Source organism: Nipponia nippon, unplaced genomic scaffold, assembly GCF_047370975.1.
Source record: "Nipponia nippon isolate SJK-2023a ecotype South Korea unplaced genomic scaffold, ASM4737097v1 scaffold_1, whole genome shotgun sequence".
Taxonomy (NCBI): domain Eukaryota; kingdom Metazoa; phylum Chordata; class Aves; order Pelecaniformes; family Threskiornithidae; genus Nipponia; species Nipponia nippon.
Genome location: NW_028262290.1, coordinates 143,405,277 through 143,432,468, shown reverse-complemented (window position 1 = coordinate 143,432,468; position 27,192 = coordinate 143,405,277). Strand labels below are relative to the sequence as shown.

General features: G+C 40.5%; 1 protein-coding gene across 1 annotated transcript; it reads right to left on the bottom strand.

The window, feature by feature from the left end:
- Nucleotides 1–5,779: 5,779 nt before the first annotated feature.
- STEAP4 (STEAP4 metalloreductase) lies at nt 5,780–27,086 on the bottom strand. Its single transcript, XM_009466623.2, has 5 exons — nt 26,920–27,086; nt 10,731–11,186; nt 8,840–9,367; nt 8,060–8,224; nt 5,780–7,039 (listed from the first exon to the last, which is right to left on the bottom strand). The coding sequence occupies exons 2-5, from the start codon at nt 11,184–11,186 to the stop codon at nt 6,770–6,772; spliced, it is 1,419 nt and encodes a 472-aa protein (XP_009464898.2). The 5' UTR covers nt 26,920–27,086; the 3' UTR covers nt 5,780–6,769.
- Nucleotides 27,087–27,192: the final 106 nt, after the last annotated feature.

The following is a 27,192-nucleotide window of genomic DNA, read 5'->3' as shown; positions in this document are numbered from 1 at the left end:
TCCTCCAGTCGCTTCCATGTGTATCTGCCCTCATTGCTCATAAGGATTTCCAGGGTAATATAGCTTGCACATTTCCTCAGCAATGATTTTCTGTTTGTTTAGATGTGTTATGTGTAATGATGGGCCTGCAACTAATTCTTGAGAAAATCCCTAGAAACCTGCTTATGTGGTAGCTGTTCTCCATGTGAATTTACCAGAGTAGGCTACAAAAACTGTAATCCTGCAGGTAACACACTAGCTGTTTTCACAGTGTTATTAACAAATTTTTATTAGCATTTGTATTTTGTGAAATTATGTTCAAGTTTGAGATTATCTGCAGTGACTGTTAGTATTTTTAGGTTTTCACTTTTTTAGTTTTTTTAATTTTAAAATAAAAAAAAGTTGTAGTTGGAAATACCTTGAATCTTTCATTGTCATCATCAAGAGACTTTAGTGTGTGGTTATATTTCCACATATGCAGTAGGACCAGTATGATTTATCGTTCTCCATAAATATATATATATATAAAATCACACTTTTTCTTCTTACATCTGAGCTTCTTCTCTGGGGTAATATATATGTTCCATCTATAGCCACCATTCTGGACACTTCAGATAAGTCATGGAAATTATAAATTATGTTGGCTGGATACTACAGTTAAAAAAAAATTAAGACTATGTGTATATATTTTATCATATATATTGAAATGAAGGTAATCAGCTGTCAAAATCATTTGCCAAAAGTTGTGGTGAGTTTTCTAATGTTTAAATCAAGTTCAGCAGTTCTTTCAGAATATCTTTAATTCAGGAGTTTTTAGCCCGTTTTAATGGATTACCTGCCAGCAATAACAAATGGTAACTAGGATAAAACTGCATGTTGTCAGGAAGCTTAAACTTTACAGCAATCTGCATTACTGTTGGAAAATTTGTAGGGGTCTGTGAACTGAAAAATATGACAACTCCTGATAATTCAGAATGGAATTAATTCAGGCAGTGTCTACAGCCCTGTTCTGCAGGAAGAGAGAATAGCTAATCACAAGGTTGCCTTCTGGCTCTAATCTGTAAAGCTCCTCGTAATTAGAGAACTATCCTCAACTTCAGGAAACCTGTGTCCAATTCCTCTCCTTGCCTCTCACTTCCTATGTGATGTTGTATGAGTCACTGACACAGGGATCATTAAAGAAACTTAGGGTATGTCTGTGATGACAGTTAAGTGTGAATCTAAATGTCGGCTTCTTTGTAAAAGACAGGGAAGACGGCTTTGCCAGGAAACATGGGTGTTTGTCTGTTTGTTTGAAGAAGAGATCCTAGAAGGTATTCAGGGATTCAAGGTATTCAGTGATGCTTGGGTATTTAGTATTGTCCCCACAGTCAGCATGTAGCTTCACAAGTCCCTTCATCCCTCTCAGACTTCTGTAACTGGACAGCAGGTATCCCTCAGGCCCTGGCAAGATTGAGTAGTTGTTGGATTTATTTATCTCAACAATGCTAGGCAGGCTTGATAATAAAACAAGACTGGAGTTTCTCCAGTGTGACTTGAGGTTTGACCTTCAGACCAATCCGATTAAAGATGGGATTTGGTTTCCAATCTTTACTTATGGGATTGGAAAACAGAAGCTACAAGCAAAACAAACAAACTATAATCCTGTATGTATTTAACATAATTCCCTGCAATTACTTCTGCACCCATACCCTCTGATTGCCTGGGCTGGTTCTGAGGGATGGGGACACCGCATCTGTCCTGTCCCGGGGCTCCTGAAGCTCTGGTTCATCGCTAGCCAAGCAGGGAGGAGGAAGCTGCCCTGTCCCCGCCTTCCTCCCAGGGACGACCTCTCTGGCCACCTCCTCAGGTTCTGCTCACCCTGTCCAGCTCTCACTTGTCTTTGTTGAGTATTGTAGGGTTTCCTTTGGTTCAAAGTTTCATGCCACGTTAATGGTTTGCCCTTTCTTCAGTGAGATCCTGTGTTTGATTTTGCTTCAGTTCTTTAACTATAAAATGAAGATGATGGTGTCTTGCATCGAAACAGAGCAGTCCATTAGGCAGTCTCTGTCCTGTATCTGGCCAGTTGGACACTGGCATCTCTCCTGATTCTTTTCCCCTGGGGAAAGAGTTTTTCCAGCTATATTAGCTACTGAGCCATGTAAGTCCTGTGCCTGTTGCACAGCTGGGTTTGCTACTGCTGCTGCTCAGCAGTGAGTGGAGTGGCAGCTACGTTTGGAAAAGTTGTTGTAAAGGATGAGAAAATAGGCTGATTTGTACCGATTTGGACTGGGGAAAGAAAGCTATGGTGGGATCCTAAAACCTGGGTTGGACTCCAGGGCTGCCAAGATCAAACTCTTCATTTAATTATTTAAAAGGTACTGAAATAATTGGTACCATACAACCAAAAAGGTGTGACATTTTCTGTCATGGAGCCTGTAGGACAGAAGTAAAACACGTTTGTCTTTTTCCGTCTTTCCTTCTTTCTTTCTCTCTCTCTCATTCTAATAAATTTTTTACTTTCATTCCATATACTTGTCTCCAGAATGATTCTTTGAAAATACCTCCCTCCTTCTATGCCAGCACTCAGTCACAGATAATCCATCCCAAACATGTCCGTTTTGGGACATTCTGTTTTGGTCTAGTGGTGTTCAACCACTCGTGTCCTGCAATGATAAGCATATTACAATAACTTACATTTTTTCGTTTTTCTTGTATCTATTTTCTGAAGTCTCTAAAGAGAGATTTATAGAGACTGCACTTTCTCATCTTCCATAAACTGGGGAAAAAAATTAATGGGTAATAAACCAGGAAAGGCCTCTGCACTGATGTTTAATAGCTTGAGTCTACTGATTGCGGTTAAGCTTTTCCTAGATTAAATCTGAGCAAGTGTGAAGAGAAGCAAGCACAGTGAAGGGGCTGTATTTGAATGAATCTCAAATAATAAGCAAATCTGGATGTAGAAGCAAAAAGAGAGACAGGAATAAAGGATGTGTGTGAAGCCATATAAACAAAAAATTACCACTTCTGGTTTGCAGCATTTGGAGACATTAGCTAAGTTTCATGCAATTCTCTGAGGTCTGTGCATGTCCTCTCAAGGTTCTGCAGTGTATTTTTTTGTAGCACTGAGGTTCCTTATAAGCAAATAATATGGCAGGGGTCTAGTCTTGTCAGAGCTAATATTTATGTCAATTCTGGATTCCCAGATTCAAGAACATTAAATTAAGGCAATGTGTAACAATAAGAGATGTGCAGTTTTTCTTATCATGGTGATATATAAAAAAAAATTATCTTGAGGAATGTCAGCTTCCCTGAGGGAGCAAATCATCCATGTTAATGTCAGGAATTAGAGATACAAATGGAGATCCACAACGGAAGAATGTATAATGCAGAGGAAAAAAAGAGTCTCTGTAGGAGAGAGAAGCTTCTATAGTGTGTGGAAGAGAAGCCATATTTAGGCTAATATGGGAACATCGAAGACTAATTAACTATGTTAATCATAGTATGGAAGAGCAGCCGAACATGGGTTACATAGTTCCTCTGAGTGTTCGTACTCTTCACCAGTTCATTATTTGGACTAGCGAATTGAACAGGCTCACCAGTGTTTGAGACAAGAGATGCTCTTATAAAATACTGTGTCTGATAGAAGGTAACAAGAGCGAAGCTGCAAAAACCTGACATGCTGGAAAAAAGGGGCTTTCTAGACTGGGTCATGAACAATCATGTCTTGGAGTGAGAGGCGACTGTTAGAAAAGGCAGAGAAGGCTGACAGAAGGTCATGCTGCAGAGCAAAAATAAGTTGCAGATCTCAGGACTCAGTGTGGTGTGGTGGAACTGAAGGGAATTGCTCAGATCTCTGTGGTTCAAGATCCAGCAGTGTCTGTGGTGTCAGCTGCATGCCCTGGGGCCAGTGCGTGTCTGACATCCCATTACTGTCTCAAGTAAATCTAATTAATTAAAATACTTTCTTTTCACTAATAAGTGCATTTTTTTGGTTGAAATGGATGTTCCCTAGGTATAACAAAAAGGCAAAAGGAAGTTCAATTAGCCACATCGTGCAGGATGTAGAGGTCTAAAAATCACATTATGCTGTAGCACTCTCCATCAGAATAAATCATTCTTATGCCATGAAATACAAGCTTAGTTGTTATCGTGACAATGTCCATATGACCATTTATTTGAAAAGCTGTCATTTATATTTGCTAAGTGTTGACTCTGATTTAGAAGTAGATTCGAGAGTCAATGCTTTATTCCTGCAGGAATTCTTAGAATGGCATTATGTACATATGCACATAAAGGCTCTTCTTGGCTTCTGGGAATCATATGGAAAACACCCTTTCCAAAATTTATTTCATGATCCTTCTGATGTCCTCTCTGACCAGGTTTTGTCAGTACGCAAAAAAAAAAATTAAAATACAAAGAGCTCAGCCATGAGAAATGTATACAAGCTACCAACAGTTTTCATAGCACTGGCTATTGTTTTCAAAATATTGCCATTGAATGCTTTTAGTTTAACTATCATGTAAGATTACTGTAGGAATTATTCCTCTACAATGTTCAGGAAATAAATATGTAAATTTGTGAAGCAAATACTCCCCAGCTGCCCAAGAATAACAGGATATGAAATCCCTCACTTAGGCTGGAAAAGCAAGTGCTGCTGGAGATCTGACCTATTATCTACTGAAGTCAACAAAGAGCCTGCTGCTGACTTCAGATGCAAGGGCTTTGGATCAGCTCCTGAGAGCTGCCACACGCACCCTGTGCAAACAAGCAGCATTGTCTCCTCGGTTTGTACACAGCAGATATTGGCACTTTATTCTTGGAGTAAACGGCAAATTGCAAATTGTACCTAGCCACTTAGCATTTTCAGTAAATCTCAGCGTAACAAAGCAACGTGATATCAGTCCCTGAAGAAGTTCTTGTGTCTTTCCTGCAGGAGCTATAGTCCTGCATGGCTTGTATCAGGAATAGTGTGGCGAGCAGGACCAGGGAGGTGATAGTGCCCCTGCACTCAGCACTGGTGAAGTCGCACCTTGAGTACTGTGTTCAGTTTTGGGCCCCTCACTACAAGAAGGACATTGAGGCGCTGGAGCGTGTCCAGAGAAGGGCAATGAAGTTGGTGAAGGGTCTAGAGAACAAGTCTTACGAGTCTTGCTGTTACAGCAGACTCCTTTACCATTCTTTTGGGGACTGAGAACAGGTTCTTTCTGGGCCAGAGGATGACGTGAAGAGGGGATGTACATTTAGAACTTAAAAAGACTTCGTTGTTGAGAAATGTTTTGCGAAGTGTCATTCAGATAGTTCTTTTTCTTTCTTTTAAATCTGCTTGATAGTACTTGTTTGAAAGCACAGTTTGCTATACTAGTTAGCATGCTCATACTTTCATATTTGTGAGTATTTATCCTCTGTATGGACAGGGAGGAAAACAACAGAGAGACAAAAGATAGAAAGCAATTATCCTCCTATAAAAACCAACACATTTTGCCTTTTCTTTATTCTCCAATGTGAAGGAGGCTGTCAGATCCTCTGTTTCCAGTTTAACAGGAGGTCACAATCCCAGCTGGATCCTGGTTTTCCACAACATCCTCAGCTCACACTGATGACTAAGCAAAGAACTGCTTATGTGAGCATCCAAGGAGCAAACAAAGACGGGGGAAGGTGAGCCCAGGCAGCTGGCTGAAGACAAGATCCCATTTTATTCCTTGGCTCAAGGCCTTCCAACACCTTTGTGCAACTGAGCGTACCAGCAGCTGCATCATATCAAAAGAGGTTCCAGAAATGATAACAGAGTTCAATACTGTAAAAAAAATCTTTATTGTGGTTAAAATATGTATCTTTTTGTAGAATATCTGTAATATTACATCCAAAGATTTATTTTTTGAAAAATCAACAATATTCTCTTCTTGAGATACAACCATGACATATAATACAACCCTCTGATACAATATGATTTTCCTTCAGTTTGTTTCCTTACAACTCACTGCTTACACAAAAAATCACTGACCATTTTTTGCCTCTACTTGTAGAGAAGCTTAAGCTTGTGAGCACATCTCATGTCTTTCTGGCATTTTGGTCTCTCATCCATCCCCTTGCCACCTGAGTTTCTGGTAGAACAGTAGAAGCAAGGATTCAGTAATCCTTGGCCCATACACTTTGAACATTAGAGTTCCTGTACACAAACCAAACAAATCTTACTCAGCTATCTCTGAGGTATGAACATAGGTCTCTTTTGGATAAGATGTTGATGGAGGATAAATTGATGTTGGGAAGAAGAGAGCTCTTCCTCAGCCAGCATCCATCCCATGACTATTGTATAGGTGCTGGTGGCTTCTGGAGGTGGAAGCAGGGTGTGTGTTCATGTGCGTGGGCGCGCGCGCATGTGTGTAGGTGCATGTAGACCTGAGCCTCAATGGGCAGGACAGGGAAGAGGGGCAGATGCCATCTAAAGCCAAAGGTTACTCTGGTTCTGCCAGACCTGGAGGAGGTTTGGAACAACAGAGGAGGGACATGGAGCACCATTTACTTCTCTCATACTCTTGTTAGGATTGGAGGGTGAATAGGCAAGGGGAGATATACTGAGCAAAAGAGAGGGCCTGTGCCTGTGTGAAAGCATGCTTGGGGTGCAGGAACTCAATGGCTTTGAGTTGTATTTTAAGCTTGTCATTGGGGTGGCTTTATTTTACTCAGGGCCTGGCCAGGTTTTTCACTTTTTCTTTCACTCTCCGGATAAAGGAGGCTCAGAACTTCATCTTGATATGCCTTCATAATCTTTTTTTTTTTTTCTTCTTTTTGATAATACAGGTTAGTCTAATTATACAGCAGACTTGTTGATAATGTAATTTGACTGTTCTGAGTATTGGGGCTTTCTCTCCCAGCCCTGTCGAATTTGCGTGAGAGGTTTGTCTAGACAGGGAAATATAAGCACAAATTTGGCAACCAGTACAATGCATGGAACAATGAGGGAGAGCATATAGGCATTTGGAAGATACCATCTGTATGATGACGGGCTCAGGAACCGGTTTCCACCGTAAACCAATGTGTGTGCAGTGCACAAAATTAGTGTCAGATATCCCAGTTTGGACTAGGGGAGAACAAAGGAAAGAAAGAAAGAAGTGGAGGTTAAAACAGTAAATTAAACCAGAACAAATGCAATTTACAGGACACAGTAAGCTTTGTGGAATGTGCCAACTTTGGGACTAATTGGGGACTGCTGAAATGAAACTATTTTATACAACATAAAGGCTCTTACTGTTTTTTAATGAAGATTCATTCAAATGGATCTAGGTGAAACACACTTCTTTTTGTTTTTCTTTCTCCATCAATAATCCTGATCATTTTTGCTAGCTCACACATACTGCCTAGTGGTTGTTGTATTTGTGAAAATGCAGAGAAAATGCTGAAATTCAGTGGAGAGATCCAAGCTTTTATTTGCTCTAGTGCTAATCCATCCAGAACTACCATACTGTGCAAGTTTTTGGCCTTGATAAAACATTCATTGATAGTCATTTTCCCCTTTCCTGGCCTCCCCTCCCCTGCCAGCCCAGCTCCTGCAGAGGCACGGCAGCTTGCACCAAGCTTTCTCTGAACAGGGGGCTGAGATTATAGTGTTACCAAGGGCAGCCTGTTTATAGGCACAGCAGTTTTTAGAGTCTGCAGAAACTGCAGATTCTCTTTAGATGCTTGGCATTGAGAGGATCTGAGTTATAAAGTCATTTTTCAGACCCATTTTAACTGAATTATCTTGTGAACCGAAAAAATTAGCCCAATAAATGGCTAAAATATTTTGTGACTTAGTATAATTGTGGAATTCGATAATTCCACAATGTCAGCTTTCTGTTTGTCATTTAGTAGCTCAGGTCTTCCCAATTTTCTCTTGTTAATGCAGTAATCCCAGCTGTACCATACACAGCCATCAGAGCAGTTGTGGTTTTTTACAGGTGAGCTGTATAGCTGTGTAGATTTTTTTCACCGTGTGACTGTGGATAGTGCACGCATCACATCTGGAGATACTAATGGAGGAAAGCTCTAAGTCTCTAGTAAACCTGCCTGTGGTCATAGTTTATAAGGGAAGAAGGTTTTTTAGAGTAAGTCTTTTTCTTACCTGTACAAATCGAAATTCTCGCCAGTTGACATTGTTGCTGACTGAAGGCAAGGAAGTTATTCCCAGAAGAACAAATAAAAAAAATCCTAAAATCCCCAAAGCCAAATAAGAGTCGCTAAGCCAGGCATTAGTGGTGTTGAGTGGTTCTGTTTTATTGTTCAGTGCCTGAAGAAAAGAAGACCAGGTATATCTTAGTGATAGCAGTTTTAGGATCAATATGCAGAAAAAATATCCTTTAAGGTAACTAGGAGATAAATGTTATACATTAACTCTCTGAAAATCATTGGACATTTATCTTGAACGCCTGCTCAAAAAGCAGAAGAGGCATAATATTACATATAGGTTTGATGTACCTGTAATTGTGGCATGTGTTTTACACTACTGTAGACCTACTGTTGAGGACAAGTATGTGATCCTTTGTTGTTAAATAAGGTCAGAAAGTCAAAATATGTGCCATTTTTAAAGTCAAAATATGTGTCATTCTTAAAGGTATATGGAGAAATAGGGAAATATGTTTCTTTAAATTAATGTTTACATTTTCCCTGCTTATTTTATTAATTTATAAACTATCTAGGAGGAAGACTGAGGCCAGAAGTCCCCTCAACTCAATATCAACAAACTTTGGATATACCAATGATTAAAAGGAACACAGAAACTAGGAAAATAACCCTATTGTAAAGAACATTAGACTGTCCACATGGATTTCCGAAGCTCAAGGCAGAAGGTAGCATTTGTAACAGGGCTAGAATAAAGGAAGACATAGAGCTTAACAAGACTTACCTGGGAGACGATTCGACTGCTGATTCTCCATCTTACGAAGGAGCGAATTGGGATAACAAGAGTGTACAAAACATGCAGAGAAGCAAATGCCAAGGCTACTAGTCCAAGTTGTTTCCTACAGAGCATCCATTTGTCCAGCCAGTCTGGGAAACGGCGGTATTTGGTACCTCTGTATAACTGAATAACTGCAGCAAGTACACCAGGAAGATAAACCAAGGCGAGAAGGATGAGTGCCAATATAGGGCAGATCCGATTTGGAATGGAAATTGCAATAAAAAATGAAAAGTCTTTGTTTTCATAAACATAAGGGTAAATTACATCACGAATCAAACAGTAGAAGAAGAAGAATGCGGTTAGGCCAAGGGACAAAAGGATGGGAAACTTCCACATTGGAAAGAGCTGCAGAGGGTAATTTTCTATTTCCTGAGCAGCCAAGAGGGATCCCTTATCTAATGGAGTGAGACCCAGTGCACGAACAATATCCATCACCATTTGTTTAGCTTCCATGTCATCTCCACAGACAAATACCTGCAGCCAAAAACAAACAGAAGTTTTATTTAGACAGACTTTTGTGACATCCTCTACTGCCGTCCTACCTGGATATGGACGATGAGCACAAGCCTCCTAGGCTACTTGGCTTTCCTGCTGGCCTTAATTTATATAGGCAAAAAGTAGCCTATAAGTACTTTCTTGGCCAACAGGTCCAAGAACTAAGAATATAAATCTTTCCTTTGGGGAAGGAGATTGTTTCAAGCGGCAAAATTTTGTATCTGTAAAGAACAATGTATAACACACTTAGTACAAGTCTTTGCCTGAAAGACTTAACATACTCTTTTGAAGACCTGCAAGGAGTTTGTAAGCACAAGATTTTGTAGGAGTAAATAGGAGCAAAATTTTCAGTTGCTGCTACAGTGGTCCATAAGGACTCCAGGGAACTGGGGACAGAGATCTTTAAAACATGATTGCCCTGTCACAAAAGTAAATATTATTTCTTTCCAAGTCTAGTAAAATAGTGAAGAAACCATCTTTTCTGTGAGTGTGCAAGACAATACTCCTTTTGGAACTGGGAGAAAGGGGGAAATTTCTGTTCTTGTTGATATGATGATGGCTTGTAGAGCCTAGGCTTTGAAGTCCTTGCGCCTTTAGTTTAGCCAAAACCATTTATCTGGCAGCAGAAAGCAAAGCTAGGAATGGTTTGAGTAGCTGGCTGAAACCGTGTATTGTACAAGAGCACTGTCCCTCAAAGCAGCAGAAAACAGTGTAACAGTAAATGATTTGTCTTCAAGTAAGCTGCTGTGTTGCTTCCTATGACCAGCTCTGTGCTCGCTGGCCTGTGGTTAAGGAGCTGGTCAAAATGGTTTGCACACACTGTTGTTGTGTTTAACTTCTGTGGTGAGGGATTCTGATTTAGAAAACTTTACTAATTTGTTCACCTTCCAGCTCACTTCTGTTGCCGATACTCATTCTGTTGCCCCATCATATCCCTTGCCTCCCTTTTTTTGCTCTCTTCATTTTATTCTTGCTTTGATATATTCTTCCTATCTCCTTTCTGTTTATCTTTACATTCCTGGTGAACAACTAATGCAGCCCTCATTTCCTCCTGATTTGCTGTCTCTCTCTTTCTAGCTCTGCTATCTTTCTTTCCTTGCTTCTCTAGTGTCTCCGAACACCTTACTGAGTTGGGAGGGAAGCCATTGATATTCCTTGTCATGCCATATTACAAACCAATAGTAAAGTTTAGCTCACGTGTAATTTGAAATGGACAATTATTGTGAAAATGCCATCTCAACCCTGTCCGATTTGTGTGTCCCGCGTGTGTTTTGTCTAGCTGTTAAGAAACGGTACAATATATAACTGTATGACACTGAAAACCCCCGTTGCTCAGCCTTACCTGCCGGCTTGCATCCAGTGTGCCCGACTGCAAGGCCCAGGCTGACACAGTGTTAAAGGCTTTCACAACCTTAGCGCCAGGCACCAGCTGAGCGAGGTACTCTGCGTTGGATTCAGGATACTGGTTTATTTTTAAGTTGTTGCTTACGTCCACCAAGACTTTCCCATGGAGAATTTCTGCTAGTGGTGTAAGGAAGTTGTAATGTTGCCTCTGGACTGCTATAATGATGATGGCAGCTTTCTGTGCTGCCTCTGCGTGGCTCAACACCTCTGCATCCTTGGGAATCAGGCTGGATGTCTGTGCACTCCGGCTTCCAAACACGACGGGGTAGCCAGACTGAATCATTTTATGCCCCAGAGCTCTTCCAAAATCTCCAGTTCCAAATATGCACACTGTCTCTCTTTTGTTAGAAGTGTTAGGAGCCAAAGCCATTTTGTTGGAAGAATTTTTATTCATCTGTTTAAAAAAAAAAGTAATAGGAGCAAACTAAGCAAAACGTCAGTCTCTTGAAAATGAAAGGTTAGCATCCACTCTGGCTATACAAAATAAATATCTGAGAGTTTTCTTGCCTCTTAATATGCTTCCTGCACGGTCTTCTGAATACACACTCTCAGAAGATTTCTGTACAGTTTTTTAAAAACGAGTTCTGGATATTCACCTCTCCATCTCTTACAGCACCCTCTTTTCCATCCATTTTATGAATTTTAACATTCAGCTGAACTGTTGCAGATTTCCTCTCTCAAAGGGAAAGCAGGAGGAAAGGATACAGAGGCACAGAGAGCAAGGGTTGCACACGTTTCAGAGTAATTTCTGTTTATTTATGCTGTAGAAAAACATTAAAGAGGAGTGTGTTTCTAATCAGATTAGAACCTGGAAGGTCTTTTGTAAAATACTTGAAGAAGAGATACTATAAAGGTAGCTACAAACCTATCATCTGTTGTCCTCAGTATTTCCTTAATATGACTAGTCAGTGCCAGCTTGTTTTATTATTGTTCTTCAATTTCCTGAAGAATGTCCCGTGAAGCATTTGGACAGTGCAATTGGAATATTTGATGTTGAACATTTATTTTTGATATTTATATATTACTCATAATAAAAATCTCTTTGAGGTTTTTATCTATCCTCTTTTATCACTGTACCTGGAAGCTTCAACGTCTTTAATGTATTATCCATGCCATAGCAGTATGTACGCTCTGTACTTGCAGCGTGAAACTCATGATACACATACAGAATCGAAAAGGTCTGCTCCAAAGGCCTTGGAGTAGGTCCACATGCTGTTGTCCTCACTTTACAAAACGTGAACTCAGACCAGAAAACCTAAGGCCCGAAAGAAGACCTCCAACAGGAGATCTTGAGAGACCCCTCTCTCGGACTGGCCAGCAATTTAGTACTTAGAGCAGCCATTTAATTTGCAGGAGCCCTGATTCAAGCCTTTCACTGCATCATAGGCAACTGTCTTAATTAAAGCTGTGGGAATAACTGATTTTCCAATTTGCAGGAAAGAAATACATGGAATGGTTAGCTAGACCCAAAACAATTGTTTTGCTATTGCTGTTTATTAACCATTTCCTTACATTCTTCTGTGAAGCACCAGAATGAAACTCTGCCATTTAAAAATACTGAGATGATACTCTTCACTTTCTTTTGTATTTTTCTCTAGCCAGAACAGTTTTTGCTTTTTAAAAATCTACCATGATTTTAAATTGTTTGACCCAAAACTTGCATTTATTTGGTGAATAAAAAAAATCAAGCCTGAACTTCCCCTACCCTGCTGTGACCTGGACTTAAGGGCCGTGAGTCAGGGATGCACACATCTTTTTGGCCTGTGCTGTAGGGTGTAAGCTTCATTAGCAAGATAGGCAGAGAAATGCTGAGAATCATACGCGAAGATTTTGGCTTGAACTAGCTCTGGATGTAGCTAGCTAGCCCTCAGCTGGTATCAGTGCCTGCTCAGCACCATCCTTGCAATGAGCTGTGGGAGCCTTGGGATTTAGAGAGCTGCCAAGGGCGTTTGGTTCTGGTCATTAGGGGAAGGCATTGATTCAGGCAGAGAAGGGCCCGAGGATCTGTGTGCTCGTGGCCTGTGTGGCTCGTGCAGGTCCCACGGGAGGCTTTGCAGTGCAGCAGGGTGTTAACCCCAGCGCTCCTGAAGCTGCAGTCCCAGCTGCCCAGCTGGACTCTGTGTACTTCGTCAAGTAACACACTGAGCATGAACATAGCTACTCAAAGGGACCCATCTGAATGTGTCTTGCATATCTGTGTGCTCTGACACATGCATACAAATGCAAAGTCCTTTGACATATTTAAAAATCATTCTCTGAGGGCTTTATTAATGTCCCATGAGGCTCTAATGTGACTAAAGCTATAAAACTCCTTTTTGGGGATAGTCTGTATTTCAAAAAGGAGTTGCATATGTAATATTAATAAATGGTCCAACTCAGTACCTAATAAGACTCAACTTTCCTTTCTCAATTTTTCCTTTTAACAAAGCAGGCTCCTATCTAAAATGAAAAGTAAAACTTATTTGTAACACATGATCATTCAGTTCAAAACTTCTGTATTTGCTCTCAAGAAAACATTAAGTTATTGCTGAGTGAACTGTGCAAATCATTCTCCTCTCCAGAGTAAGACTGGAGAGAAACAAAACTCAAATGGATGTTGCCAGGTAATATATTTGATAGATCGGTTAAAGTTATGTTTTGTTTGAGCTTATAAAAATATTTAATATAGAAATAAATACACCAGCAAGAAATAAGTCTGTAATGTGCTTCCGTTGTTCACTAATACTGAACATCTCATTTGCTAGTGAACACTGAACTCATCTTGCCAGAAAAGAGAAAAAGAGGGAGATGAAAAAAAAAATCAATGTAAGGAACATTCTTTTTTTCAAAATACAGTTTCTTGGAATGCTATCTAAGATGTAAAGGGACTTGTACATGGCAGTGAATATTATTCCATAGAAAGCTGAAGAGTTAAAGCTGCCTTTAATACTGGTGGTCTAATTTATCTTAATACCATTTCTAACAAGAGAACCAGTTTGCTTGAATAAAGTAAGCAGAATTTACCTTTTCTTTTTAAGAACTACTTAAAAGGGATGCCCATAGCTGTTATGATGGTACACATTATATATTAGAAATAAACTGGTCACCAATGAATTTTTTTAACAAATTAAATATATTGTAAAACTGATATTAATTTAATAGTGCATCTGCTACTTCTGAAAATCACATGTAAGACAAGGCAAGTTTGCTTTTAAATCCCAGGCCTTCTGGACCATGCCTCCTTCTAACAAAGACAGAAATTAAATTAATTTTCTCCACTGCCAGCTGGCTGTTGTTGAACTAAAAGAAGGTTGTGGGCTTTGCAGTGAACTTCTGGAGGTTAATTCAGGCGGTAGGTTATAAGCACATAGACAGTGCATAGATAAATTCTGGCTTTGCTGCGTGTATTTGAAGAAAATGCAGCCTCTGATGGCAACTGGGTGGGTGTAAAGTCAAAACAAGGAAAATGGCCTTCCAGAGTCCATGACAGTGATAGCTGCAATGCGAGAAGATATTAATTTGCTATAGGACAAGGTGTGTTATTGTCATACATCAGTGTGAAAGATGTGAAGCAGAAGTACGTCACAAGGAGCACAGGGCCAGTCTGGTGTCCGGGAGCTCAGCCCAAAGGCTGACACTGGGGTCTCAGTAAGCAGCCGAGGGCAGTGGGGGTCCGTTCTGTGCCCATGGGTTATGCTGAGTGCTCTCAAAGCGCCAGGGGAAAGCAGAAATACCAGCAAAGAAACGTATCATCATCTGTTCTTTTATATAGGTACCCATATATTATCTGAGAAAAGGCATGGAGATTTGTATCCATACATAATATTTTTGCTTATATCCATCCCTCTAACATTAGAACACTAGTGATGCCTTTTGTTATGTGAAAGATAATCCATGTAAGCTTCTGTAATGATTAACTGTGTCCTTTCTCTTCTGCATGTTGCTGTATTCTTATACAATGAATTACCCTATTTTAAGGAAAATGGTGGTAATCTCTGAGCTGATTACAACTTGGTCAGTAATGATAAAAGGAGGTGCTGAAAGAAATAAAGAAGCTGAATGTGCCAAACTGTCATTTCTACCCACTACATAAACATTAGGGGAACTGAATGAAGGTCCAATGTTTAGTTCAGCAATTGTATGTAAATACTTTGGTTATGTAGGAATTTGAATGAAGACAGGCACATTGCCTTGCACATGGGAAAAAGGAGGGATTTCCTAGCAGAAGCAATGCCGTAGATGAAGTACAGTGCCAAAAGTGGAAAGGCAGAGATGGGACTGAGACGTAGACTGGGATGGATAATGGAAAGATCAGAAAGATGTAACATGAAATGGCAGATGGGAGATCAGTGGAACGATTCAAAAGGTTGAAAGACAAGATGAAAGGAGCAGGAAAGAATAATTTTACTATTTACATTTAAAAAAGAAGAAAAACAAATAACTCTGGTAGTGATCTGAAGAGATTATCTAGTCCACCTCCCTCCCTAAGGCAGGATGAACTGTGTTTAAACCAAGGCTGACAGATGCTTGTCTAACCTGTTTGTAAAACCTTCCTGTGTTGTGGATCCTGAAGTCTTCCTCTCTTACTGCTTTCTCAGCCATACTATTAGACAGATTTTCTTATGTCTAATCTGTATTGCCTCCTCCAGAGTAGACACAGGTGTCAATTTATCCCCCTTCTCTTTGCAGCAGCCTTTGTTGGACATGAAAGCTGTTACCATTTCACCCTTTTCTTCTCTAGATAAAACAACCCCAGATCTTTCCCTGCAACTCATGCTTCTGAGAGTGGTGATCTTTCTCATGGCTTTCTTCTGATCTTTCTAGGCTAAACTGCTCCAACTGTTAATTAACAATATGGTGCTAAAAGTGAATGCAGTATCTTGCTGAGATTTTACCAGATAGAAAAGGATTGCTTCACTTGCCTCACAGACAACGCATTGTCCTGCTGTCACATTTGTCTTATGCACAACACAGCTGATTCATAGCCAGCTTGCGATGCATTAAGGCTATGAGTACTTTAACAAGTAGTATGTGGCAACAGGAACCAAGATGTGGAGTGAAACAGCTGGTGCTGAGCACATGATGTTCACACTATCCATGTGTCTGAGATTTCCACCTTGGACTAACTTTGGTCTAGTACTGCAGCCTGAGTGCCCATCAGCAGCTGCAGTGCATTGGGGTGCACCTAAAGCATGTCTTCTAGTTCAGCTTCATGGAAAAGAATCTAGTTTCATATGCTCCAGGAGCTCTCTGTGGTGTAAGAAAAGCTTGATAAGTGGTGATCTGCTTATACATCTGACCAGAACTGAAATACTAATGTAAATGCATCCTGTTACCCTGTCCTGGTTTCATCTGCGATAGAGTTAGTTTTCTTCTTAGTAGCTGGTAGAGCGCTGTGTTTTGGATTTAGGATGAGAATAATGTTGATAACGCACTGATGTTTTGGTTTTTGCTGAGCAGAGTTTACACTAGTCAAGGACTTTTCAGCTTCTTGTGCTCTGCCAGGTGCATAAGAAGCTGGGAGGGAGCATAGCTAGGACAGCTGACCCAGACTGGCCAAAGGGCTATTCCATACCATATGACGTCATGCTCAGTATATAAGCTGGGGGAAGAAGGAGGAAGGGGGGGACATTGGGCGTGATGGCGTTTGTCTTCCCAAGTAACCGTTACGTGTGATGGAGCCCTGCTTTCCTGAGGATGGCTGAACACCTGCCTGCCCATGGGAAGTAGTGAATGAATTCCTTGCTTTGCTTTGCTTGCGTGCGCGGCTTTTGCTTTACCTATTAAACTGTTTTTATCTCAACCCATGAGTTTTCTCACTTTTACTCTTCCGATTCTCTCCCCCATCCCACCGGGGGGGAGTGAGCGAGTGGCTGTGTGGTGCTTAGTTGCTGGCTGGGGTTAAACCACGACATACCCCCAATCCTTTAACTGGACTGCTCCCATGCCACTTGCTCAGTCCTTGATTTCTGTAGTTTTTTCTGACTCAGAGCTGTATCATGCACTCATCCCTGTTGAATAACACCATATTTTTTCAAACTGTAGCTTCAATTTGTCAAGATCATTTTGATTTCTAAGCCTGTCCTCTAACATGCTTGCAGCCCTTTTCAACTTTGTCAGATCGTCAGCTTTGAAAAGCATAGTGTCTATTCCAGCATCTATGCCATTTAATGAAATTCTGGAACAAGACTTTTGCCAGGAGAGACCCCCTGTATATCTGCAGTAAATGTAGTCTTCCATTTTGACAATGATTAACTGAGAGAATGAAAATGCTTCTTTTGCTAGTTCTGCAGAACCTTACCTTATATTAGTTTAATCTAGACTGCATTTTCCCAGTATGCTTTTGGAAATCTTCTCTAACATTTACCATACTAAAAACTTCACTCATGTCAAGTTGTATAGCCTCTGTGATTCACAAGGCCTGTTACCCTGTTATAAGAGGAAATGAGGTTGGTTTGGAATGATTTGTTCTTGATTAATCCATGTGCCTATAACCTGTTTCTTATCTTCTATTTGCTTCCTCTATTTGTTTGATAATTGTACTTAAATGGAGTGGGCCATAATTCTGCACCTCCTCTTTCTTCTTACTTTTAAAGATAGCTGTTATTCTTGCTTTTCCAGTCTTTCAAAACTTTACTTCTTCCACACAGTTCTTAAAGATAGTTATTAATGGCTGTGGAAATGCTTCAGTTATCCCCAGAACAATGTGAGGTGAATTCCATCAGCCCCGCTGACCTCAGGTCATTTAACTCACCTGAGCACCGCCTAATCTGTTTCTTCTGTCATCCAGCTGGAATTTTCAGCTCTTTGCTACTGGTGTAAACCCTTTCATCACAGTTGACCCTTCTAGTGAAGAAAGAGCAGAATAGGCATTACAGAGCTGGCTTTCTTGGAGTCATTAGTCAATAGCTTTCTCTCAGTTGAGTGGTGGATCAATTCTCTCCTTGATTTTCCTTGAACAGTTTATGTTTTTACAGGAAACTTCTTGTTATTCTAGATGTACCTTGCTAACTACATTTCTTTTTGTGCTGTGGCTTTTCAAATCTTATCAAGATATTAGTACTATTCTTCTGTGCTTGTCCATAGATTTTGATTTATTTATGCTATTTGAGTTTGAAGTTTCTGAAGGACTCATAGCTCCAGCTACGTGGCTGTCTTACTGCAGTCCTTGCTCTGCATTGCAATCTTTATGTCTCTGCTTTTAACATAGTTTCTTTAAGCAGCTGCTAAGTCTTCTGACCTCATTTTCCTCTCAAATTGTACTTCTCGTGGAACATCACCTTCCCACCTTTGGAATCTAGTATAGTTTGCTTATCATTCTGCTAGATGGACAGGTCCATTTTTGAGCACTTGATCTTGTCTGGTGGCCTGTGGTCACTCCCAGCCATGACAGAACCTCTGTATTTTCCTCTCTATCATTTTCCAAAACCTTCAGGGCAAAAGTTTAGAAGATGAAGCAGGTTATAAGGACTATAAGAAGATAAATGCCCAAAGCATTGCCAGGAGTTTGATCCATAGCCATGTAAAAGAAAGGTTTATAAGTAGAATAAGAAGAGAGTTAATGGCCAGCAGAGCTGTGATCCAGGTAGGTTATGGTGTTGTCTACTGTAGGAACTAGTCTCAAGATTTACAACACTGATCCATTTATCATCTTGCTTTTTTTTTTCTTTTTGAGCTCATTGTAAAAATCATAATCCCAAAAGTGGTCATAAAGATTATATGCAGAACAAATAGTATGGGAGCGTAACCTTAAAAAGCAAAGTATCAAAAGCCCTTTTTCTATGTAAACTAAATGTTTTCACTGCTATTTCCTTGTAAATAACAGCAGGGACTCTGCTACACTATGCAAATATTAAACAGTGCTAGGCATGCGAATGGCCTCTCTGGAGCAGCTTGCTGTTGTTCTAGTACAACATTCTGGAGGCAAATAAAGGTCCTCACATAATACATCTGGCTGATTATATAGCATGCTGGGGGTAGATTCATCTGTGTGAATTCATATACAGTTATACATGAGTCATGACAACAGTATTGACTGCATATTCCAGTGATTCATGTACTAGAATATCAGTATGAACAATCTGTTTTCTAGGTTCACCATTCCAGAAAAAGCTTGTTTCTCCAGATTTCAAAAGGGTTATTTTTCTATAACGATGGGGAGACACTTGGATTGACACTTTGGAGCTTATTAAATTTAGTCCATTGCACAGCTGAACTCCAATAGTATGCTGCTGCATGAAGAAGTTAATTCTTCCCTCAGGTTCACTAACCTTTGGTGTTTAACTTTGCTTGTACAGTAGTGAAACCAGGACATCTGCGGATAAGTGGTCTGGCTTCACACTATGCCCTCCTGTAGACCTCATTTTAAGCTGCTGGCATGACTTCTTACATCTCATCTTAACTCTATTGCTCTTTTAACACAGAGGATTCGTCTGTTTCTATTTTCTTTTTTCCCAAATCTCTCATTGTCATTACAGCAAGGATCAGCTGAACTTTCTCACACAGCATCCACATATATAAGTCCTCAAGCCTCTGCTAAAGGTCTTTTTCAGCCAAAGCTCTGTATCATCCTGGTCAGGAAGAACCTGAAAACATTTAGTTCCTTACATGGGTTCAAGAACTTGTTTACATAGTTTGAACCACACAGGCAGGGCTAAGCACATTGCAACTCATTTCACCAATAGAGATTCAGAGTGTGTCTTTTTCAAAACACTTTAAAACCAGATTCTCACCACCACTATGGAGAGAAAGCCCAGCATGCCATCAGACTTGATGTGATTACACATCTTAATCCTGATGGGCAACTGTGAGCTGATCTTGAGTTGGCATTTATGACTGAACTGGTGAAAATAAGCCCTTTGGAGGTGTCCCATGTCCTCCCAACCTTTCTCGTACCTCTTTGAACCGACTAAACAGGTTCAATCAGGTTTGCTTCCCCAGTGCCTCTGTATACACATGGTCCTTCCCTACCTGATAAACGTGCATCGTTCTCAAACACGGGTGGGCTGCACTCGTGGTAACCACGGTGCTTTGACACCATGCTAATGGCATGTACTCATGCTGGTGGCAATGAAGAACAGTGCCTACAACCAAGATCATCAAAGGCAGTGGAAGTTGCGGGTTTTTTTCTTTTTTTTTATATCAAGTCTCTTTTTAAATTTCTTCCTTCAAATCCTTGTATAACTGTGGATGGGCATGGTGAACTTCAACCAAATAAGTAAATGAGTACGTATTTTTGTTTGCAATTATACTTTTTTGGTTGGTAATTTTTAGTTTCCCATGCTGTCAGGTTCTCCAAAGTTAAACAATTTCTTTCAGGAATACAGTTAATTCTCATTACTGCCTTGGCTGTTTATTGCATGTATTGACAAGTAGTCATCCCCAACCTTTTTTTTTTTGTTTTTGTAAATGAGAATCCCATTTTTTCTTGTCATCTATGATCAAAAGGTGTGTATTAGACAAAAGTGCCTTAATACACTAAAATTACATGTAGTAGCCCATTAAATATAGTAGAAAAAGAGAGTGATTAATACTTCATTTCTTGCATATGTAGTACTGCAGCTCTGGAAATATTTTTATGAAGTATTTCACATATGCATAATATTCAGTAATCCTTGTGTAGCTTGGAAAACAGGTGAAATGCGATTTAAGAAGTCTCCTTGGAAAGACATGTACACTACTCTGAGGCAATCTCATTTACTTAAAATTTCATGTTACTGTTCCCACAGAGAGAGAAAGAACACAGTCTGTAACAAATACTGTTTCTTATAAGCTGACAGTTGTAGAACCAAATCTGCCCTAAATTATAAACTACATTTTCTGTTCCTTGATACACCTAAAACTGAAAGGCATGTGGCTAAACTACTCTCCCATGATTAATCCAGTACTTAAACACATAAAGAAAATAGCAGAATAGCTCCTAACAAACGTATTACAGCAAATTATTCATGAATTTTCTTTCAGGCAAATGAATATCTGCTGTTCTTCTCAGCAGAAAATCCTGGGCTCCAAGTTTTGACAAAGCTGATAAAAAATAATTGTTTGAGACAATAAATCCTCCTGCAGAGGACATTGCATTTCCCACATCTTCACTTTTTATCAGGAGAACACTAAAGCTGCCTGGAGGCTCTTCAAACAGATGAAGTATAGGCCTAAATAGATGTGCTTAATGTTGTCTAAACCATAGCAAAGTACTGAGAGAACTGGAAATCTCACCACCTCCAACTGCTCCCATAAACACGTAAGACCCAGCTATAACTTGAGTAATTTCCTCAGCCTTTTCAGGGCTGTTGTACTGTTCTGAGGTGTGTAGGTATTAAGCTTTAATCTAGCCTAGTCAACTGCAAGGAGAATGAAAATATTTCATAAAACACCTGAAGATGAGCAAGGGTGAGAAGGAGAGACAGACCTGCCTACAGCACAGGGGGCACTGTATTTATCCCAGTTGGCCCAGGAGATTTCCTGAGACCTTGAAAGACATGTTTTCAGATCCACCACACGTGGAGCAGTGCCTCCTGGATTCCCGCTGAGTCATCCCCTCACTGTGAAACTATTCTTCTGAGCATTTTTATCTGCCATTTAGAGACATTAACAAATAGCTCTGTTTTACAGAGAAATAAGACTAGAAATAATGAAGCCTGGCTTCCTAGGGGTTTGTGTTTCTTGGCTGATTACAAGCACTGATTGAAGCTGTTTCCAATCACAGGAGATGACTCCTATAACATTTCTTCTCATGTCAATTTTTAGGTCTTTTAAATGTATATATATATATATATATAGCATAGTCTTTCATTTTTCAGGACTCTTCTATGGAGTCTTCAGTTGCCTTTTTTTCATGTAACATAAGGAAAACAGGGCCCTCGCTCCTCCTGGTATATTTGTTTGAAATCAGCACTAAAAAAATGATTGAGGAACACACATAAACATACACTCATGTACCTCTGCATGATCAGAGAAATCTCACTTCCTACAGAAATCAGGCTAAAATAATGGACACCCTAAAAAATTCATGATATACACGCACCCACATGCATGTCTGTACCACCAAAAGAGAAGGAAACAAGTGAGAAATGGGTCTTCACTTGTGACCCCATGTTGTTGTGGTCTGTTGAAAGGCACGGAGGACGAGCCAGGGGATGTTATTTGGGATGCTTTTACTGACAGCCCATCAGTAGAATACACCGAGACTGGAATTAGCTGGTATTGCACCAGCAACCAAACAAACCCAGACCTTCAGAGTGCTAAAAATGTAAGACTTCAAACCAGGTATTTATTATGAGCTCTAGGAGTGCGTGGTAAGCCTGATTCTCTTCCCATTTACATTAATGGAATTGTTGATTTTCAGTTAACTTGCTTTTGGACCGGGTTGGCAGAAACAGGAAGAAAATGATAACACCTGTGATAAAATCAAAGGTAAGGTGGCTGCTGAGGCACAGTGGCGATGTTCTTGGCTGTCTTATGCTCTTAGAAACCTAAAGAGTGGGAGGGAGAGTATGATGAAAGATTTAAGAAAAAGGAGCATGAACATGAAGTTTTCTTGCCAAAACAAATATATGTGGATTTTCAATATGTCTGGAATGGGGCCAAGCAGATTTTACAGAAAGTTCATTAATCTGTGTTCTTACTTACAGAAGCCTATACACTAAAATGCTGAAAAACTGTTTAAAGACATGCAATTTAACAGTAGATAAATTTATCAGCTCCCTTATTCACTTCATATGAAGTACATTAAATGTATTTACTTGCTTTTTTTGGTTTCCTTCCTTTCTTTTGCATGGACTTGAACATTTTCCTCTCCTACTTGACTGCAGTCAAGCGGCATCTGCAGAGACGTGCCTGCCTTCAGGGCTAAATGAACACTGATATTTTCAGAAATAAAGAAATTATGTTCCTCACAAAGAAATCAGGCAATCTTTTAAAAACTAGTTCTTTCTCAAGATGGAAGAAATTCTGCTTCTTACTGAGCCAATGATTTCAGGAGTCTTTAAGCAACAACCTTAAGCTACAGGCTTCAAAAATTATCTGCTGAGAAGCCTGAATTTAAAAACATGCTTTTAAAATAAGAAAAAAACAGAGATGAGTTTAATAAAAAATTAGCAGAACTGTTGAGGGCAGCATCCTATACTGAGAAATGGAAAGATATAGTTTGGTTTTTTTGACCAAAGCTCCCTTTGAGTTCAGCTCAGGTTTTGCAGATGCCCAAGCTGCTGCTGGTAATTCCCTGGCCTGGCAGGCGGGGACGGGTGTGCGCAGCAGTGGGTCATTACCTTGGCTCCTAGCCCAGGTGTTGGTACAGATGAAACCTCTCTGCCAGGGTACTGCCTGTGACCTACTGCTCTTGGAGCACAGCATTGCCACCGAATTGCTTGCAGTGGAGCACAGGGCAGGCAGCGTTATGCTATGCAGCGATCAACAGGGGCGTAGGAAACTTTACACAAGATCTCTTTCAAATCTCCGCTGCCTGAGCCCTGTTACAGAGAGGCTGCTACCTTCAGAGAGAGGTTACCCTGGTTTCTGTCTTCTACTTGCTCCTGGGTCTCAGACAAGGCCGCTGGGTATCTCTTGTTCCTACCACTGTGAAATATGTGGGGTCAAGGCAGAAGTTACCTTCTTGGTTCTGCATGTCAAGACCATGCAATAAGCAAGAAGGGAGTGTGCCAATCTGTGCAATTGGAGTGAAGGAAAAGGTGGATATTTGGGACATGATATGGAGCACAGACAAATGAAAAGCTTATGTGTTCTTACTAAACTTAGCTGAAGAGGAGAGAAGAGGGTGCCAGGAGATACGACACAAAGTGTCATGCTGCTTTTGTAGTTGCCTAATTGGACAAAATAATTCCCTCCTGCAGGGTGACCCTCTCTTGCGGTTCCAGCAAGGAAATGCAATACAAAATGAGGAACTGGGTTTTCTGAATAAACCCATTGTCTTTATTGCATTACCATTTTATGCTATTATGATTATTGCATAATTACCCACTTGTTGTGAGTACCCATGTCTTTTTACGTATTTCCTGCTCTCACAGTCCTTGTAGCATGGGACCACCCCAGAGAAATCCTTTGTCAAACAGTCCTGTGCTCTAATGATGCTAGAAAGTGTTTTGCTCTTTGGCAATCAACCTCTCAACTAAATTTCTTAGCACTTAAGGCTTGTTTATCTAGAGGCCTACAGAAATTTGCTCACATAGTTGGTATCACTAATGGATTGGTGACAGGCAGCAGTAAAACACTTTGATCCCAGTCCTCAGGTGCTGTAATGTGTCTGAGGTGTATGGCTGAGCCGCTTCCACCATTGATCAAGCAGTTTGTAGCAGATTATTATAATTAAGCACCTTTGAAGTGCTAAGTTATATGAAGCTCTGGTGCAGTTCGGTTGTAGAATTCAAATGAAATTTATTAATATTCTCATTTGTATGGGATAGCATGCTCTTTATGGAAATGGTTTTTCTGCATATTCAGATTTGTCCTGGTGAAGCTGCTCCACTTGGGAAAAGCACATGGAGGGAAATCATCCAGAGCTGAGAACCTCTCCTCACTCCTGACTTAATCTTAACCTCATGTTTTCCTAAGCAAGTCATGGGATCTGCATCTCCCAGTGGAGGTTTAGACCTAGCCTTGTCACTGAACCAGGGTGATATGCAGCCCTTTGCCAGCACAACACACAAAGCAGCTCAGCCAAGCATGAGAAGAGCAGTCCTCAGCCGTGTACCCTGAACCTGTGCCTCCAGCACACCACCACCACCAAAGTTAGAGCATTTCTCCAGTAATCCCACCAGGAGAGGGTCACCTCAACAGTTTAGTAAAGTAAAAAAAATAGTTTGAAGCCACCTTTGCAATTGTGTCTCCAGAGCTGTACTCAGTAGTCACTATGAGGTTGGGAGGCAGCTTTGTCAGTCCTCTAATTAATGCTTTTGCTGGCAGCTATTCCCGCTCCTCCTCTGTTTCCAAGAAGGACCGATATAACCAGCGCTTACCCAAGCTGCCACCCACTGCCTGCCCCAGCCCTGCTGGAGCACCCTGCCCAAACCGTGGCAGCAGGTAGGAGAGAGCTGTTGTCGGCAGCCCAGAAGATGCTCCACGAGGACATTTGAGAGTGCACCCATTTCTCACAGCCCCGTCTACGACATCAAGTAAGTGAATTTACTATTTCATTGGCCATGCTCTCACCAAGGGGAATACATGTCAGAGAAATTTAAAAAAAAAGGACAGTATGTGGGTCTAAACAGTGATGTCAAAAGAAGAAAAAACACCTCAATTTTTTGTTTTAGAACATGCAGGGACAACCCCCCCCCCCACACACACACATTTGAACTGCAATAAGCATCTGTAAAGGTGACATTCAAATACCTGTTCCTACCTTTTCTTCCCAAAAACCAGCTTTCAAAAACCCAAGTCAATATACATTAAAATCTAAATAGAATAAAAACAAAGTCAAAATGCCAACATCTATAAAATGTCCCACAGAAAATAAAATGTTTAAAATGTTGCAGTTCCACTCTGCTAGCACTGTAACTAAGAACAAAGTGGGAGAAACAGTTGGCTCAAATCTTGAAGTTACCAAATAAACAGGTTTTAATAAAAATAGACTGGGAAGCAGTGAAGGAGGCCTTAAAATATGCAGATTTTAACTGCTCTTCCTGAAAGCCTCAGCCAGCCTTGCTGTCTGTATTTCTGAGGGACTGGATCTGTAGGGAGGAAAAGGTGGTTCTGAGCACTCAACGCCCACGCTAGGCACATTGCTGGGGTTTTTACTTTGGACTAGCTCCAGTCTGGTCCTGTGACCTTAATTGCTATTAGTGGTGGGATTGTTTTGTTTCACCCAAGAGCAGCCAAGACGGCATGTCCCCAGCCTCCTCTGCGATGTGGAACACGGCAAGGGACATGGCAGAGGGCAGCAGAGGGAGTTCCCAAGTGAGCTCCTGCTCTGAAATAAAACCCTAATGTAGGCAACACACTTTGTTAATAATTTCTCAACACGAAGTAGACCCCTTATCCAGTTATAATTTCTGCCTGTAACTAAGAGAAGTAATTTAAAAACATGCCATCTGCCTAAAATTTTATAAATATGAAAAATGCTTAATATGTTTGTATGAGAAAATTCCAGTATGGAGGAAGAAAGTACAGGGATGCTTGATTTCTCAATGACTATTCGAATATTTTGGTATGTAGTTACAGTACTACTTCATGCTAGTCTAAATCATCGCTATTAACAAATCTAGGAGCTTCAGGAAGGCCACATCTAAAAAAGAATTTACATCTACCACTAATTGCATCATTTTATAAAGTCTCAACAGTCTTGAAAAAATTGGCCTACAGTATGAGTGACAGTTTGTGTTGCAAATTTAGAGGGGATATGAAATTTTCCTATATCAAAGCTGAAGAACAGTTCTGACAGCTGTAAATGTTCTCTGAATTAATAATGTGGAGCTTGTATAAGACAATAGTTAAGAAAAATCCATTTCTTTCTGCAGCATTTAAGCCCCTTGCTTATAAAATATTAAACAGGATTAAAATTGGTATGCTGCTTGAATGGGAAGAGAAAACATGAAATCCACATATGAATCCAGAAGTGAAAAGAATCGTTAGTTCCAACTGTTGTTAGTAATAACTTATGATTTGGGGTAAATCAAAAACCCTTGTAGTACCTGCACTTGCTACTAAAATTCAAACCAGAATTTTGGTTCTGGCTTAGGAAAGGAAATCTGCTTTCTAGCTTCATCATTTAAAACCCACTGACCAATCATTATTTGCAGAAGCTTTCTCCACCTCTTTAAGTATAGCAAACACCTCTGGAAGATTAAACAAACTTGTTATCTGCTATGTAAGCTCTCTGAATATCAATCGACTAACCCAAAGTTCTGGTTCGTCCTAACTTTACAGATACAAATCCCTGTCTATGTCTCAGTGCTTCCTTACATCAGCTCTTAGTGACTAATATGTTGTATAATGTCAATACAAAACCAAGAGACATGGCCTGGCTTTGTATTTTGTTGTCTAGCAGGGAGAAAGGCTGGGGTAAAATTATATCAGGAGACTTAAAAATTTAACTTCAAGCCCACCTAAACTTTTCAGGTTGACAGTTTAGCCATTCTGTTCCCCATATCCACCTGCAGAAGTGAGAGAAACCCGTGTCTCATCTGTGTAAAACTCACCTGTGCACTCAACCTCCTGCAGTCCCCCTAGGCAAGCCAGTGCTTTCCCAGCTGGTGAGATGCTGTTTGCGCTGGATCAAGAGAGAGCTCAGGAGCTGCAGAGAGGTCCTATTGCCTGGAGCAGAGTGCAGAAACCCTGACAGCCTCACTGGCATTTATCTAGTGGAAGCCAGGGCGAGCGCACAGGGGAGGGCGAGATGAGGGGATGTTGCAAGCCTTGTCTGTCTGTGCGGGGTGAAAGAACTTCCCGTCAAAGTCTCAGGGAAAGTCCCA